The sequence below is a fragment of the Limanda limanda genome, chromosome 6, assembly GCF_963576545.1.
Source record: "Limanda limanda chromosome 6, fLimLim1.1, whole genome shotgun sequence".
Taxonomy (NCBI): Eukaryota; Metazoa; Chordata; class Actinopteri; order Pleuronectiformes; family Pleuronectidae; genus Limanda; species Limanda limanda.
This window is the reverse complement of record NC_083641.1, coordinates 21,352,667-21,370,655: the sequence shown is the minus strand read 5'-3', so window position 1 is coordinate 21,370,655 and position 17,989 is coordinate 21,352,667. Positions and strand designations below refer to the sequence as shown.

General features: G+C 40.6%; 1 protein-coding gene across 1 annotated transcript in view; it reads right to left on the bottom strand.

The window, feature by feature from the left end:
• The window catches only part of ncam1b (neural cell adhesion molecule 1b), a 38,948-nt gene that overhangs the window by 9,098 nt on the left and 11,861 nt on the right, over positions 1 to 17,989 (bottom strand). The window contains exons 9-19 of the mRNA XM_061072532.1: positions 17,841 to 17,864; positions 11,075 to 11,104; positions 7,779 to 7,929; positions 7,401 to 7,588; positions 6,933 to 7,029; positions 4,731 to 4,901; positions 3,703 to 3,831; positions 2,996 to 3,010; positions 2,279 to 2,311; positions 1,143 to 1,145; positions 59 to 183 (exon numbers count right to left, since the gene is read on the bottom strand). Coding sequence (XP_060928515.1) covers positions 59 to 183; positions 1,143 to 1,145; positions 2,279 to 2,311; positions 2,996 to 3,010; positions 3,703 to 3,831; positions 4,731 to 4,901; positions 6,933 to 7,029; positions 7,401 to 7,588; positions 7,779 to 7,929; positions 11,075 to 11,104; positions 17,841 to 17,864 — 966 coding nt within the window. The remainder of the gene's footprint in view (positions 1 to 58; positions 184 to 1,142; positions 1,146 to 2,278; positions 2,312 to 2,995; positions 3,011 to 3,702; positions 3,832 to 4,730; positions 4,902 to 6,932; positions 7,030 to 7,400; positions 7,589 to 7,778; positions 7,930 to 11,074; positions 11,105 to 17,840; positions 17,865 to 17,989) is intronic.

The window sequence follows — 17,989 nt, the reverse complement described above, 5'->3', positions numbered from 1 at the left end:
TATAAGATAAATGATATATAGACTCACTGTCAGTGATCCTAACCATAAACATACTCACAGGTTTGTAGCGGATGAGATAATGTAAGATGGGTGAGCCGCCGTCGTCTTGCTTGATCCAGCCGATTCTGAGCGAGTTACCTTTAGTTTGAAGAGCCCCTTCAAGCTTAGGAGGGTTGGGATTCCCTACAAGACATGAGCAGTACAGAGGTCACTGAGATGCTGGTGTAGAGATCTAGATGTCTTGTTCGATAAGAAGCAGCAAAAGCAATTATGTCCGTCCACTTTATTTATTACAGAATGAAAAAGTGCAGAAAACATTAGAAATTTGAAGAATGTTTGAAACTGGCTTCTCTTCTTGTCCTTCTTTAATCACTCGCATCCAGATGGTTTGTCTGAACTCAGTCCATCTGCCAAATGACTCACAGTCACATGTTTATCTGATTCAGTCCGAGTTGCTGAGTTACATTCAACTGGCACGAAATTGACGGACGTTCCACCAAACATGAGTGAGCTGCTGAGCACAGACACTCGGAACAAGGGCCTCTGATCTTACTCCACTCGGATTCAAGAAACTCATCGTGACTGACTCCCAGGTTCTGCAAGACCTGATTTACTCACCAGTCCCTGTTGGTGGATTTAGCCTGGAGTGATGGTATCGACGCTATGATTAAATATGATAAACAACATGGAAAATGTACAGTGTATGGTAGGAGCACTGAGCAGGAGACCGAGAGCTGTTGAGAACTAGGACACTGCTGTAAGGAGCCATAATTTGAGGGAAGATAGGACGACACAGATTATGATTCTCGTGTGATTAAAGCAAAAATGTATATTGCAAACTTGATTTATAGTAAGGCGACCAAAGGGAGGAGAGGTAACATCCCTCAGGCAGCGTGCTATCAGTACCGTCCAAGTGACGCTGATATTAAACACTCCTGACTGTTATGTATTACTGCGGCGACAGCTCTGGCTCCCGCTCATTTATCCTGCTCAGGCAAATGTCTAAATGACTTGATTAATATGACTGAGGTAGACGCATATTAACATGATTGAGTAGAAGCAATTAATGTGTTGTTTAATTTGCGGGATTCTCCGGTTACAGTTAGGAATCTTCTCTCAAAAAATCTGCAACGTCAGGTTACCTTCTGGAGCGGGGGGGGATCATCAGCACCATGCAAGGCAAACAACAGTCACATGAAATGCACATGTGAGTGGTCGAAAGAAGAAGACAAACATAGAGGACACAACAGGTGACAGAACTTAGATACAGGTTGAGGACAAATAACACAACAACTGAGCAGAGAAACTCATCTGGTTGGGTTTTCAATGTGAAAAGTATAATGGTCTTCTAACAGCTTTATCCTCTTATCTTTATAGACTCTGTTATTTGCAAGGCAGCAGTTTATTAAATGCTGATGACTCTTAATCCTGATGTAAACATTCCCAAACTACGGCTCTTAAACTGCATATCTGCCAATAATTCATGATACTGACTTTGAAGGAGACATATTCTGCTTTTTCAGTGTTTCTTTCCTCTAATGTCCTTCATAGATTTTTTTTTGTGTATATGTCCGAGTTAAAAAGCCCAACATCTGCAATACAGAGAGCTCCCCTCCCCCACAGGGAACACTGCTCCTGAAAGTCCTGACACGCCTCCTCATTAGTCCGGCTGATACTTCTCCATCATTGTGATGTCACATAAACATCACATGACATCACAATGCATGACGCACGCCTCAATGCTAGTCTGACATGCCAGACATGCATGCCCCCTAACAATGAGAGCAGACTGGGCATTATCAGGACGGGGGGGGTCTTAAAGACAGAGGGGCTAAAACCAAGTGTTTCAGACAGAGGCTGAACAGAGGAGCTGCAGCAATGGGCATTTTGAGGAAAGAGATTAGTTCTCTCAACGTTAGATCGTGTAACCTTTTCAAGTACTAACCCAAATGAATATTATGAACCTGAATGTGAGCATGATGTGTCTCCTTCAGTCGAGATGATCTCATAGGTTGCAGATACAAAATTACACCAATATTCATATTTGTATTACTCAGCTGTCAACTCGTGTGATGTGCGTGAAATACAATCTAAAGACAGAGGAGTCGAGGATGATCCGGCAAAACAAGGTCACAGTTTCTAGGAGGATATTGTGCTATGCTTAGAAATGATTATAAATGCAGCTAACCAGTCAGGGTGCCGGGGATATCCTGTACTGAAGGAAACAGCTACAGCAGTAAAAAAACTAATCGTCTATTTTTCTCACTACAGAACAAACCTGTGTCTTCAATGAAAAAACGAAAAGTGCCGTCTAGGGACATGAAAGAGAAGATATCAGGCAATTAGAATCAGCCGTCTACATAAACATCTACCTGGATCTCTGTAATAACACTTCACTGAAGAGTTTACTGGTTCCTGACAGACACACAGAGGAGGAAACAAAGCAAGTGTTTTAATGACTGCCACATTTATGTAGGAATGAGGCACAGTGGCCTGTTTTAAGACACCGCTTCAAAAGGTGCTATAAAGTGAAACATCTTTTTTCTTAAATTATGTTTCCTGGAATTATTCCAGCTAATTTATACAGAGTCTTCTAATTAGTCTTTAACACAGACATCTAACACTTTGTTCAGTGAAAGAAATAACTATTATAAAATGTTTTGGACAAAAAACATAAAAGGTTGACTTTTTGTCCTCGTCCTGGACTTTTAGTCCTTAAACAAGCAATTTTAATTGAATAGACACTAACTTTTGCTCTTTGTCATGGGTTTAAATAGTATGTGAGAAATGTGCATAAAGAGATAGACAAACAACAGAGAACCGGAGGGGGGACATGTGGATACAAAGCAAAGTTGAACTGGGTAAGATATTGTTCTGCAAACACATGAATCCAAATCTTTATTTGTCTGATCTACTACTGATGAGCAGGATTTTAAAACAAATAACACATGAAAGATTTAAATCAAACCGAGAGCTGAACAAAGAGATGAATCACTTTTGTAAGTTTGACCTGATGGACACCACTGACAGATTATGGTAAATTAATGAAAAGGGGGTGATTCAAATTTTTTAAAAATGGAAACATGTGGAGAAGGGCAGCACACGGACAGAATGATAAGATGTAAAAATAAAAATGGAATCAATTGTAAGTCACGAGGCACATTCACTGGGATTCCAACAGGAGGCAGCAGATTATCCTGTAAAGACACGTAACCAACCAACAGAGGGAGCTACAAGCTAAATAATGAGTTGAAGACTCACCACAAGGCTGCTATTCAGAGAACTTTGCAATAAGTCACATTCATATGGTCATTCATGATTTGAAAACACATAATGAGCCTGATAACGTGCTGTGAAACTGTGGATTTCAAAATGTTGTGTGATTAGAGCCAAGTTTTAATTTAATCAAGATGCTGTTAAACCACTTTAACATGATGATACAAATATTTCATGATTTCTGGGATTTCAAGGGCATTTCATGAAAAACAGCCAAACAGAGCAGGACAGACTTCAAACTGAAAAGAGTCTTTTCTTTTGTGACACCCACAGTGTCAGTGCTGACCTGTGTGCTGCTGAGAAACTCTCCTTCAATGAGTTTTTAGATCAGCAATGAGACAGAGGAGCTCCTCTCCCTCCAAGACATAGAGGATGGAGCTCAGGTAATTGTGTTAGTGGAGACAGAGGTTAAGAAAAGTCACTTACGGACAGGCTCCGTCTTGAAGAACTCGGCCGGGCTGCTTTCACCTTCACCCTTTCCGTTGATGGCAGACAACTTCATTTCGTAGCTGCTCTCTGGTTTCAGGCCGGTGATGGTCACCTCACTGATGGAGCCTGTTGCAACATATCAGAGGCAGAGCGATCCATGCTGACATCATTTTCATCAGCAGTTAAAACAAACACAATTAAACTGCGATTAGCTCAACCCCTCAACCCTCAGTTTATTCCATATACAAAAATATATTTAAAAAAGGGGGTAAATCTACTAAAAGATAATTTTGCATGCAAAATCATAAAAATGTAATAGAACAGGGATTCTGCAAACTGTTCACATCGTTTAAGACCAGTATGATAGTAAAGTACAACAGATATTAAGTGGTATCAGAATTACTTGTACTTTCACATTATTAAAGATAAGGTGAAATACCATGTTATCTCTCAACTACAGGCAGAGACAGAAGGTATCTATCTTTTTTGAGACACAACTTAATATGCAGACTGTCAAAGCATTTCTCTTAGAAAACTCAATTTAAAGGTCAATAGAAGTAGAGTTAAATGATCGTGAACATAATTAAGACTTAACTATCATATATTTAAGACCATTTAAAATGTTGTACTTATTCAAGTCTATTATGAATGAATAATTTCTACTACAAAGGAAGCTGCACAACACACAAGTTACAGTTTCCTTTAACCTGGCAAAATCCACCCTTATAACAGTAATCTGCTGCAGTGCAAGTGCACCTGGCTTTTAAAGCAAATGGGAGATGGCATGCAGATGGTGTTTTTGCATGTCAAACCCCAAACCCACCCATGATTGATGATTGACAAAGTACAACCCATTTGAACCATGTAACTGGCGCAGAGACCAATTTTTCACCATTAAACTGGCAAAGGTGGATTTGGACACGCTCTAAACGGCAATGTGCTCGGATTGTTAAAATATACCTCTTCATCTTTTCCCCCAAAAGCAAAACCCATTTTTGTTACATCTCACATTCTCACGTTCTCACCATCTTCAAGCATGTAGACCTCCTGAGCCCAGCTGCCCCGGCCCTGCGTCCTCCACTCCGCTTTGTACTTCAGGACAGGAACTCCTCCGGTGGAATCGGGCTCCGCAAACTGGATCTGTGCTGAGGTGGAGAAGGGTCTCACCTCACTGACGAACGGAGCCGACGGCACCTCTGGGAGAGAAGGAGGACATGCTGTGTGATTACAACAAAACCTGTAAGATTGCAACGCACCAACACTGTCAGACTCCATTGTTCTGTGAGAGTGAGCTCACAACTCCTAATGGCTCCAAATTACAGTGGAAACTGGCTTCATCTTCTTTGTGAGTAATCCGTGACTTTTCACAGTAAAGAGACATTTCTCTTGCTCTGGAAGCTGCACACTCGTGTCGTCATTTTAGAAAAAAGAAAGGCTGAGAAAAACATTCAAATTCAAACTGTTTCAAGGAACAGCTGATCCGACGTCAGTCTGACACGATGCACAAAGAAAATCAGTGAAAATTAGCAGCTTTTTGAAAGAAAATCGAATCAAATTATAAACAGCTGGTGCTTGAGGGAAAAAATGAATTAGAAATCAGGCTGAAAATTAGACTTGTGATTATTACTTTAAGATTTGTGTAAAAAATATCTGATTTGTGTTGAACAGGATTATTAGTTATGAGTAAAAAAAAACATATTCATGAAGTTTATTGAAAAGAACAACCTGAAGTCGGTTCACCCACTACAGCAAAATACAACTATATCCATATATAAGTGCTGGTGGCCGCCCTCACACACTTTGGTTAAAGCACAGTTGTGTACTGAATGAAAAGGTTCATTCTAATTACCTCAGTAATCCGTATCCTGCTCTAAGTGCAGCGTGTGGTGTTTTCAATTCATTCACTTGATCCTGTGGGTTAAGAGTTGCATTGACTCCCTGCTCTCTGCTCCATTTGTCTAATGTGCTGGTTTGAATACAGTCTATGGCATCAGCTGGTGGTGATCTGGTGTTTAAGTTAAATGCCGTAACTTTGATTAACGGTCTTCCATGGCTAAGAGGAGACGCATCAATGTTGATCCACACAGGAGATTCAATTACACAGATTCATTTCTTAAAAAGGCTGCTCTTCAAATCTCATTTCTTGCACGCCAGTCTTTTCTGGTGATTCTGCAGCAGCATCATAACTGTTACACTGGATCTAGTTGTGCAGTAAAAGGCTGGAGGAGGTCTGGTCAAATTTAGTGAAGAGAAATGAACATTACAGCAGAAAAACAGGTTGACATCTGAACAGATAGAAAAAAGGGAATGTTTCCTGCAGAAAGAAAACCACTGGGGAAAAGAAAACAAACCTGAGGAGACAGCTTGAGATGCAACACACAGAAACCGAAGTAACGAGGTCGTTAAGATGTTATATACACGTTTCTTTACTTTTAAGCCATATTTAGCTAAAAGCAGAGACTTAATTTAATCTAATGTCATATGAACTTCTCACTATAACATTGAGACTGCGACATTGCTTGACACATTTCAGGTCTTGGCTTGTTGTAATGGGTCTCTGACTGTTTAATGCAACCTCTCTATTATTAGAATTCACAGTTAAAAATGTAGAATAATGTTTTGGAATAAAGTCTGTGAGATGACTACCTCTGTGTGAAAAGAAAAAACAACTCAACTTGTATTCCCTGAATTAAAAGGTGAGGCCGGCTGAATATGACTAAAACTGTCATGGGCTTTTCTTTCTTTTTTTTTTATCTCAGGACTAAGATTAAATCTAAAAATAGCTGACAGGGTTAATACTAGTGCACAAGAAAATACTGTAATATGTTTCTGAGCCCTGTAAGAACTAAAAGGCTTAGATCTGGTGTATTTTTAAGCAGCCACAGAGAAGTAACGTCAAATTATGTGATATTGGTTTGATTGGCTTTTTATCTAAATGTATCAACCATAGAAACAAACTGTGATCCTTGTGATCTCACACTGTGCTGGATGTTTTGAATATGGGAGAAAAATCTGCTCTTGAAGCATTGGCCAGAAAAAAACATGCTATTCAATTAATGTGCTACAAGAAAATGATTTATCCCAAATAACCATTTCTGACAATGCACATCCTGCAGACAAATTGTTCCTATTATCAATCACTTTACGTCACAGTAAATATACTTCAACATTTGACCATGAACTGAAAAACAAGGCACAAAATGGTAAATCTCAGTAACATCACTGACCGGCCTGAATGAGCAGGAACTCCTTGGACTCTGTGCCCATCTCATTAGAGGCGGAGCAGTTATAGCTCCCAAAGTCATTTTCAGACTCTGGGGTTATCTGGAGGAGGAAAATGGAGAAAGAAGAAGCAAATGAATGAAGGGCAGTGTACCAAAGCAGATGAACCGAACCTGTGTGTCAATCGCTCTGAAGGTGACCTTTTTGTTTGTCCATTAGCGTAGACTATTTTTGTTGCTGTGAGCTTCCCCACCGCTTAATTATTCATCAAATTTTTTTACACAATGGAGCCGAAAGAAAACCCTTCACTTCAAGCCTATGTTCATTAAATCTTGATGACAGGGTTGTGAGTGTGGGGGTGGGTGTGGGTGTGTGTGTGTGTGTGTGTGTGTAAGCAATGAAGGACTCTACGAGTATGTGTGTAGATTTATTTTCACAAAGAGTAAATCATGGCCGGACTTATGGATTAGTACCTGCAGGAAGCTGACTGATGGAGTCCTGAAGATCTTAATGTTGGTGGTGTTGGAGTTGGGCAGCTGCAGTCGGTCTCTCAGCCAAACAATGGACGCATCACTGGGATGAGCTTTGACTTCACAGCTGATATTCACTGCATTCCCCTCCCAGGTATACACTGCCACTTCACCATGTATTTTAGGGGCATCTAGGAAACAAAGAAAATACTCTTTCTGACAAAACTGTTTTTGATTCTGTGGTTTTAACAGTACCTGAAAATAGTGCTGTGAGCTTTATATGATCAGCAAATACAAATTTTGAAGGTAACCTATGTGGATGTAACGTCTTGTTTTCATATTTTCTCAGACACTTCTATTACGGATGAAGGAAACACTTACAGCGGACCTCCAGGTATGCCGACTGACTATCCTCTCCAATGGCACTGGTTGCTGTGCAGAGGTACGAGCCGGCATCTGTATACTTAACGTACTTCAGAGTGAGGGAGGAGACACGAGCGTCACTCCTCACCACCACATTCCCATCCAGACTCTAAATGAGAAAAGAAATGGGTTTTGTTTAGGAAAACAAACCATTCGCATCAGTTATTTCCAACAGCCATATTGCACATTTACATCAACGGAGCACACTTGAGCAGAGAGATGTGCGACCTGAGAAATAAGCGGGACTTTAATGAGCAGAACAGACATTACATTAATGAAATGGGCACATTCTGCTCTGTAAAGACTTGGAAACATAAGGACACAGTTGACAGTACAGGGGAGCTTATCAATAATTCATGACAGGAGGCACTAGAAACCATTGAGAGCTTTTCACACGAGGGCTTACCAACTTGTGAAATATGTTGATGCATGCCGCTAGACGGAGCATTAGCCTCACACACTAACACTTCTATAGTGTCAGACACTTATGACCTAGTGTCATTGCACACGTTTTTTTTTTCTGAGTTGATTCCTTGTGGTGTGTTTTTTTAGTTTTTCTATTAGCCTGCATCTCTCTGAACCCACATTGAGCATGTGTCCCACTTTCAGTGTTGAAGGACACATGCCAGGTTAGATAGCGTTTGAAACCTGGTGAATAACAACTGACAGCTGGCTAATGAGATGAGTAAATGACCTTCCTGCTCTCAAGATACCTGGTTTCATTAACTTGATAGGCCCAGTTACAATGTCCAACCATAAGTAGCTTCCCAGCCAAGGTCAACAGCTCTGTGTTGTTGTGACTGTTGTTGTCGTGTGACACTAAACTGTGGAGGTATCAAGTTCCAGATAGTAATATCCTATCCTAGTCTATTGAAATGTTGTATTACATTAGTAAAAGTAAACATTAGTTTTTCCTCATGAAAGACATGTGTGAACTTCAACCAGATTGTTTGTTTAAGCTACCAATGACACAGACAATCTCAACTGTTGTTATAAAAACAGTACATCACGGCCTCAGTAATTCTTCAACCGATTAAATTTAATTTATGGATTTAGGACATGCAAGTGTTTTTAATACAGTAAGCTTTTGTGTTTTTGTGAATGCTTCCTTTGACACGATGCTGCAGAACTGAATATCTCAGTCTCTCTTTTGGTTGCATTCATGGCTTTGATCCAAGCTACAGGAGAAACAATGGCACGGTTGCTTTTACACATATTGAATTAGGGCCCGGTCTGGGCGGCCATGTTAGAGAAACCCTCGTTGGTTTGTATTCAAATTCAATAGACAAAGCATGTCTGGGCCATTCATTATGCATAGCGGGTAGCAGGACCAGGGAGACGCTTACATAACACACTAACCTTTTATTCTGACCCCTGTGCAGAAAATGTTCCTTCTCAACTCCTGACTCCTGCATCTGTGCAACATGCCACACTGTGCGACCACTGTGTCATTGTTATTCACCTCAACATTGATTCGTTTTTATTTTGTGCTCGTACGTTCTGAAAGAAATCAAAGTGTCGCCAGTTTCTCAGGGGCTGCAGCCACGTACTCCGTATATGAGGCCTGTAATGAATATCATTATCCACCAGAGGAAAATGATGTGTTCTCTGCAATTTAATATTGGGCGTCATTAATGTTTCATAACTATAGTTTTCGGAGTTAATGCATAATGCACCACGGTGGCTTTCTTTATGAAACCTTTTCTCGGTCATAATTTTTTGTTTTATTACCTATAACAAATAGGTGTAAAACCACTCTCCACGTCTATGTGAAAACCTGGAATAAAACACCAGGAGGACAGGGGAAGAACGAAAAAAGACTTTCAGACGTAAGCTCCTCCAATAAATCAAACCACAGTGACACCAGAGCTTCCAAACAGCTTCATCAGCAGAGGAGACGGAGACACAGCTGGAACAGGAGCATGTAAAGAGGGAACATACCTCCCCTTCTGTAGCTCGTCACAAGACCGCATGCTCCTGAAGATTATGACTATACCCAATCCATTAATGTTGACCAAAACACTCACAACCAAAGCTACAAATGTGCTGCATGTGTGCTGTCGAGATGTAATTTGTGAAACAGCTTTATAAAATACAGTTCGTAAAATAAAAAGGACGGCATAATGCATTTTTAAACTATCAGTGTGGTTAGGGATTAGGGAAAATTGGTGCTTGCTTTGGATTATCTTTATCCTTCTTATAAAACCGAGAAATTTAAGTAACTGGGATGCACTGGTTTGAGCTTTTTGGAGCTTCGTCTTCTTCGTACATTCACCTGATCTTGAATCTCGAAAAGTCATGTGAAAACAATGAATGAAAGAAAAATAAATATTCTCAATATTTTTACAGAACAGAGCAGAAGGAAAAGACCAATTTAGATTTAGTGCAATGCTTCCTGCAATTTGAAAGTGAAATAGAAAGGCTATTTGTGGAACCAAATGGTCCAGAAATACATATTCATATCATGTCAAGTGGTACAAATGTATAAATAACAATAAAACATTGATGGCATACTTGGTCAGAGCACAAATTTCTGTTTATCCAAAAGCCAGAAAAAGATACTGTAACAGCTCTGTCCTCTAGTACAGTGCAATTGCCACAAACATTAGGCAAGAGGTGGTTTTTCTCACCAATTTTCTCACATATGTAAAACACATTTTGGGAGTGAAGAAAATGGGAGAAAGGTTTATGTGGGCAGCGCTGTCTTTTGCCAATTTTTACTTTCTCTCAGGGAAAGTGCCTGGCTCTGATAATCTGGGCTGCTGCACAAAGGCATCTTTCATTTTCTTTTATATACATATTCAGTCGTCTTTGGTCCAACAATCGATCAAAAATATGATCAAGAATTGGCAGTCTGGACATGTAGGGGGGGAGGTGTAGATCTGGAAAGTGTTTCAACTAAAAAACTGATTTTAACAGAGTCGTGTTTTGAATCTATAGAATATAAAAAAGAAAATTAATATCTGTCCTTTAAAGCTTGTGTTCTCACAGGCTTGGTTAAATATCTGTGGAAAAAAACAACACCGTCTGTAATATACGCTTCTGCATCTTAAGTTTCTATAGAAAACAAACAAGTAAAAGAAAGAGACAGAATTTCTCTGGCCTGTTTGGCTTCTGCATTGCTCCGAGGGTTTATACTCTCCCTGACCCTTATTTGATCAAGAAATTTGATCTGCATCCATCCAGAATTGAATTAGACTCCCCTGACATGAAAGATGGATGGGTGTAGGGAAAAAGTCATGCATTTAGAATACCTTGTGATGCTCAGGCCGAGTCCATGATGCCTGCGGAGGACAAAGACAGAACAACAAACACAAGGCAAAGCAATTCTTAGAAAGTAATCCTTAGCCAGGTAAAGCTGGGATGCTGCACATTGCATGCAAGTATTAGGTGTCCAAAGTTTATTTCCTGTGCTTTCACAGAACCTGAGCTGAATGTGTGATTCTGCTAAAGGTCCACAGATATAATAACAGCTATACTTTGGATTTGCCTTCTGGAGAAACCTATTATATGACAACATTTTTGAAGATATTTTGATGGTGTGTGTTTTTTTTATTAGTACAACAGACTCGAACAAATGCAGCTTTCTAAAAGCCTAAAAGGCATTTACGATAGCGCGAATGCTGACAGATAAGAAGGTTATTCGTTTATCAGAGGAGGCGACTCCATTACACGGCAACAACAGAGATATGTTGGCCTGTTTTGTAAAAGTCGTGCAGCAATTATCGACTCACAATCTATCCGTGAGGCTTGAAGCAATAACGACAAGATAAGTACCAAACTGCCAATAGCAGATAATTTACTCTCACACTGTTGTCTTTATTAGGGCATAAAAAATGTCACTGGAACAACACTTGCCAGGTTTCTAGATATGACAATTTTTCAATGAAGCAGCTCTTCTTGAAATTAATCTTTGCGACAGGTGATATATGTTGTGGAGTCATTTAACAAGTCACATATCCTGCTTTGACTGTTACGCATAGACTGAATGTAAAGATAGATGACTTGTCTCCACTTGCCCCCAGAAAATAGCGATCAAGGGGATGAGCCGCGGTGTTAGGATCCGCCAATACACTTGATCGACCAATCGTGAGTCAGTCTCAGCTGTCAATCATGGTGCTTCACCCACTTTTTGTATATCTAAATAAAACTACACTTAGGTAGATCTTATCACACTGATGTATGTTCAAGTAAGTCTAGTTTTACATACATCAGTGTGATAATATCTACCTTAAATGACAGTGACCATTTCTTGAGAACATTTTCTCTAGTCCATGTCCCAACCACTACCATCGAAGAGGCAGGGTTTAGGACCTATACTGCAGCTAGCCACCAGGGGGCCTTTGGAGAGGGGTCATGGTGTCTATCCTTATGTACAGTGTATGATATTAACAATATTTGTGCTACAGCTTTATTTTTAGTTATTGAGACTGACTCAGGACATAGAGTCACATACCATCTCTCTTACTCTACTGAATAAAGAAAAATAGTCAGCTGAATATAGCATCACTTGATATCATGACAGATCAAATCAAACCGCTGAATTACAGATATTTGCACTGTACTAGACAACATGCTATGTCAAGTTAAATCACAGTGACCCTGAAGAGCCCAACTCCACAAGACAAAAAGCTATTTGGAAAGCATGCTCTATGGATTTTATGATGCTGACGAGAAAATGTTAAGCATGACAATGAGATGTGATGGCCCACATAGCGAAAAAGTACTGAGGCGTAACAAGCAAAATGATAAACAGCTATTTCATCAGGTGCAACAGCTAGAAAATGTCAAGAAAGCAATCTGCTGGAATAATTGAAGGGCAAAACATCAAGCCCCAGTATTATCCTCTCATAATCAATACTGGGGGCTTATAAATAACACAAGACATATAGGGTGTGTTTGAATTCAAGTGGTTAATATCACTGACAAACTATCACTGACAAACGATCACCGATGCGAAAGGTGACAAAAAACTTGGTAACCTCTTCATATGCGAGCCCTTGCTGTATGAATCTAATTTCACTATGTCCTTAGGAGCACTGTAAGTCCTCTACTGTCACAGCAAAAACACACTGCTGTGCACCGAGCATCATTACAAACAGCAGTTGGCTGCATATCACCACCGTGCTGAGAAAGAGTGGTAGCCCAATTAAAACAGGCAGCCTAATGGTGTGTAACATGGCCACCCTCATCCACACACTCGTCTGCAGCGAGCGAGCCGACAACCGTCCCCGTCCGATCGATGACAGGTGTTTGTTTAAGACAAAAGGACATCGAACAGCGGCAGATGCGAGCGAGGCAAAAGAAGACGCCGCGACATAATCAGTTCCTCGGGCGAACGTGCACAGCAACATGGTGACGGTTCCCTTGGGAATTTTTCCAGCCCATTGTTATTTCCTTACAGAGAGAATTATCCTTGCTCTTTGTTAAGACATGAAATGTGATGTCAGCGAGAGGAGGGCAGAGAGAAGAGACATACTAACACGAGTACCCTACACACATAAATGTACTGAACCCGGGCGGTTTTATTCACCGGGTGACGCCTGACTGAAACTGATGAGCACGGATATCGTGAGCGTCCCATGTCATTAACTGCTGAGCCGAGGAAATTCTGCCAGAGCACCAGTGAAAACTGACGAGCATGTGGGAGAAAAAAACAAAACCCTGACATCACTCCTACTTCTAAGCCAGCAGGTGTGCCGTTATAAATGAGGAGCCTTTTGTGTTTGGAGAAAACAAAGCTCCTCTCTGCACTGGCGAGCAACGTTTAAAGCTTCCTCTGTTCCAGATGCTCTTATGCACCTCCGCCACACAATGGTATACACTTTTTTTTCTTTAAGGATCTCATACCAAGCGAAACAATCACGACGTTTGTTTAATTTCCGATTCAAAGTCTGGTTGTTTCTGCAAGTCTAAAGAGCTTTTAACTAAAAGAGTTTTACAGTTTTATTTGATTATAACTTCATTCTATGGTTGAAAATATTTCCGGATACTTGCAGCTTAAAAACTTCCGGCATCAAGCAGAATACTTAATATGTATTAAAATAAGCAAAACGGCTATTATGTTGATAATGTACAAAGTATGGATAAAAGCTTTAATTTCGAATTTCATTCATTAAACCGACACATTTATCTATAGCCACTCACAGTGAAGGCATTTTAAAGATAGAGACGACCAAATACCACATGAGCAGTTGATTAGTTTTAAAAATTATATACAGTGGCAGTGCTGTAAAAAATTAATGGAACAGGGGATTACAATCTGTCCATTTAGGAAGCACAAGCGATTGTAAATCAATTTCACCTGCTTTGGTGCAAATGAAAGTGACATCAGGTGCAATTTAGAGGCAGAAGCAAGACAACCCCCCAATGAGGGAATGGATTTACATGCGGTGGCCACAGACAATAGCTCGCTCTTTATCCCTCCTGAATAATTATTCTCTAGTATTGTGTTCTGCTGGTGTCCTTGTCACTACTGGTAGCTTGAGGTGGGACCTGCAGCCCAATCCGGTTACACAGGTAGGCCAGCTCCTCCAGGATGGCACATCCATACGTGCAGTCGCAAGAAGATTTGCTGTGCCTCCAAGCACAGTCTCATGAGCATGGCATCCGCCAGCGAACACCAGGATTGGCAGATATGCATCTGGCGCCCCGTCCTCTTCACAGATGAGAGGAGGTTCACACTAAGCACATGTGACAGGCATGAAAGAGTCTGGAGACGCTGTCGTGAACGTTATGCGGCTGGAAACATTATCCAGTATAACCAGTTTGGCGGTGGGTCAGTGATGGTCTGGGGAGGCAGATCCTTTTAGGTTCGCACAGACCTCCATGTCATAGCCAACGGTACCTGACTGCTGTTACTTTTGGTACCAGGAGGAAATCTTCAGAGTGACAGTCAGACCTCCCGTTGGTGCTCTGGGCCCTGGGCTGCTGCAGGACAACGCTTGGGCCCCATGTGGCCAGAGTGTGAAAGCTGCTCTTGGATGACGGAGACATTGATGCCATTGACTGGCTGTCACGTTCCCCTGACCTAAATCCGATTGAGCAACTACGGGATGTAATGTCTCGGTGTATCCGACGCGCCAGGTCTCATCACAGACTGTGCAGGAGCTCACTGATGCCCTGCTCCAGGTCTGGGAGGAGATCCCCAAGGACACCATCCACAGACTCATCAGGAGCCTGCCCAGACTATGTCGGGTGTGCATACAGGCATGTGGAGACCATACACACAATCAATCAAATTGTATTTGTATCGCTCCATATTCACAAATACCCAATTTGTCTCATAGGGCTTAACAAGTCTTAACACTACTGAGTCACATTATGAGCTGCTGTGATGAAATTCACGGATGTTGGATCAGCCTATGATTTACATTTTTTGATTTTTTTTTTATCCAGGCCTCAATGGGTTGATGATTTTGTTTTCAACAATTTATACAATGTACATCGGGAAAGATTTTCAACTATAATAATTAGTTAATCACGATCTAATGTGCAATTTTTTTTGAGCAGTAACATACTTTCATTGGCATATAAACAAATCAAACTATTCTCATAATAGTTGCCATTTGAACTCTGTGCAGGTATAAAAGCCACAAGTGCACAATATCTCTTTTCACTTGCTCTTTTTATCCTTTTTATTCTGTATGTACAGACCCACTGCTGCTCCTTTGTATGATACAGTAATCTCCCTTAATCCTCACATTGTGCATCTCTTAACTCACGGTTGTCGAACTAATTTTTTGTCTGCCAGCCCTGAAGATTTTATTCACCATCTTTAGAATGAAAGAGTTTCTTCTTGTGTTAACCTTTAAAACCCCAAAGCACAATAAAAATGGAAAGACAGTCAAACGAAGCAAGACCAAGATTTGAATAGCTAAAAAGCTGAATATCACCGGTAGTAGTCAACAGTGTTTGGAAGATCTTTATGCTTACATATTAAAGTTATTCACTATCATGACGCCTCCGTTCTCATGTGAAAAGTGAATACATATAAAACCATGACCCTTTCTATTCTTTTTATTTCTTGATCTAATCGTCTACTAAGGGTCTACTTGAAATGTTGAAACTTATAGAAAGTGTAATTGCTTAAAAATACCATGTGGAGCTTTTACCCACTCGCATTATGATACAATGTCTTTACATCCTTTGTTTAACGTCCTCCATGGCTAGATTCTATCAGAGTGTTAATCCTCTTATGTAAATTTCAGTTTGAACAATAAACAGCCCATTGTTAATAAGTGTAATAAAGGACTATACTTTATTATTGTTATTGCTGGGTTATGCGTGAATAAGGTAAAATATGTATATACTGAGTGTATATGAATGAATGAATTTATAATAACCAGAGCTCTACAGATGAGAAAACTGAGTGTCTGACTGACTAAAGAGTCAAAGAACTGAAAACACATTTAAATAAACTGCTAATTAATTCTGGCTATTCTTCATCACCACACATCTAAAAAAGCTGTACTGGTTTCGTGACCAATACAAAAAACTAATATTCATAAGTTAATGAGAACACGTTGCCCTTTCCGTCCTTTTAAGTTTGTACAAACAAATTAACAGCTGCAGGTTTTTTGGGTCAATTAAACATGTCCACCCCAAATGAATGTTGTCTCACTTGTCACACCCATTCCAGATGAAATACAGCTGTTGTGATGATTACAGAAAGCATGGCAGACAGACTTCAAACGAACAAACTGAACAAGACAATTAAACAATTAGCAGCCATTTCCTCATGCAACCATTAGAGCCCCCACCATGGAATCAGGTTACCATTTGGTAACCCGAACTCTAAAAGAAAACTGTATCTACTCTTAGTCCACAGTGATTAAGTGAGGCTGCTAATCATTTTTTTGAAGAGATAATGCATCGTTCTGCAGACTAGAGCGCAAAGCACACTGCCACCACAGCACAGATGGGCGTCATGACGCCATGGCTTCGCATGTCAGTGACCACACAGTGAAGGAAACGGGTAGGTGATGCAAACTGTTTATTTCTTCAGCCCTCTAATGCCATCAGTTCTTACGACTTCAGTAAAACTATGTCTATCATGACATGTAATGGTGAAATTGCAGGATGTAGAGCTGTGTTCAAAACACTGCTCTGCTCTGATAAGTTTCTCCTCATTCACTATGACAGCTTCAAGACCACAAACAAAGCCGACCTGTCCCTGAGGGACGAGGAGGTTGAGGTACAGCAGCTCTGCCAGGTGCTTCTCCTCTACTCTGGATAGTAGGTCTGAGGTGTGAACTGTGTACGGAGTCATGATGTGCTTCATGTGGTGGTAGCGTTATTTGCGCTTGTGAGGCTCCACTCAAAATCTAATTTTGAATATCAAACATTCAGCCCTGTAAGTTTGACACGTGATAGAATGTGTAAAAGGTTCATATTTCTGTTCCTCACAGAGCACAGTGCCTGTGTTCTGCTGGAATCCATCTCGGTTTATCCCATCTCCACCGAACACCTCTGTGATCATTATGTGTCTAACACTCACATGTCATATAATTTGTCTGCAGGGGTTGAGTGTAAGATACTCAAAAGATTTCAGGTGGATCACTACTAGCCTCAATTTTCAGGTGATACCGACATAAATGTTAGACAATCTAAAGTAGTATGGAGATGATAGACACACCGAGCTGGGCTTGAGTCCCGACACCCTCATGCTGTGATGGAAAGTTTGAAATGATCAGGCGACAGCGACACAGAAATGGCGTTTCTCCATTATGTTATTAACAGAACATTCATCTGATCTCATGAGATACATAGCTCTACACACTTTGTGTCACAAGATCAGCGAAGTTTTCCGGCTCTGTTTGGGAAGCATGCAGTAGTCGAATCAATTTCATGAACTCTGATAAGATCATTCCTTGGGGTTTTCAAGAAACAGCTGGGAATTTTTCAATAAAAAGGGATTACTTTATTTCAGTGGGGGGGAGGGGCTGGGGGGGTGTCAAATATGGAGGCATACTTTGCAACACTACTCCAGTACATTTCTGTGCCACGCAGATTTCATACCTGATAGATCCTGCTTAGATGTGCCTGTAGGAAGAAAATGTAGCGCATGTAATGGACTGGCACCAGAATTCCTCCATAAGCTACAGTTTATCTCTGAAGCATTTTCCCTCTTATTACCTGTCAACTGTAGCAAGACTCCAAGACCTTGA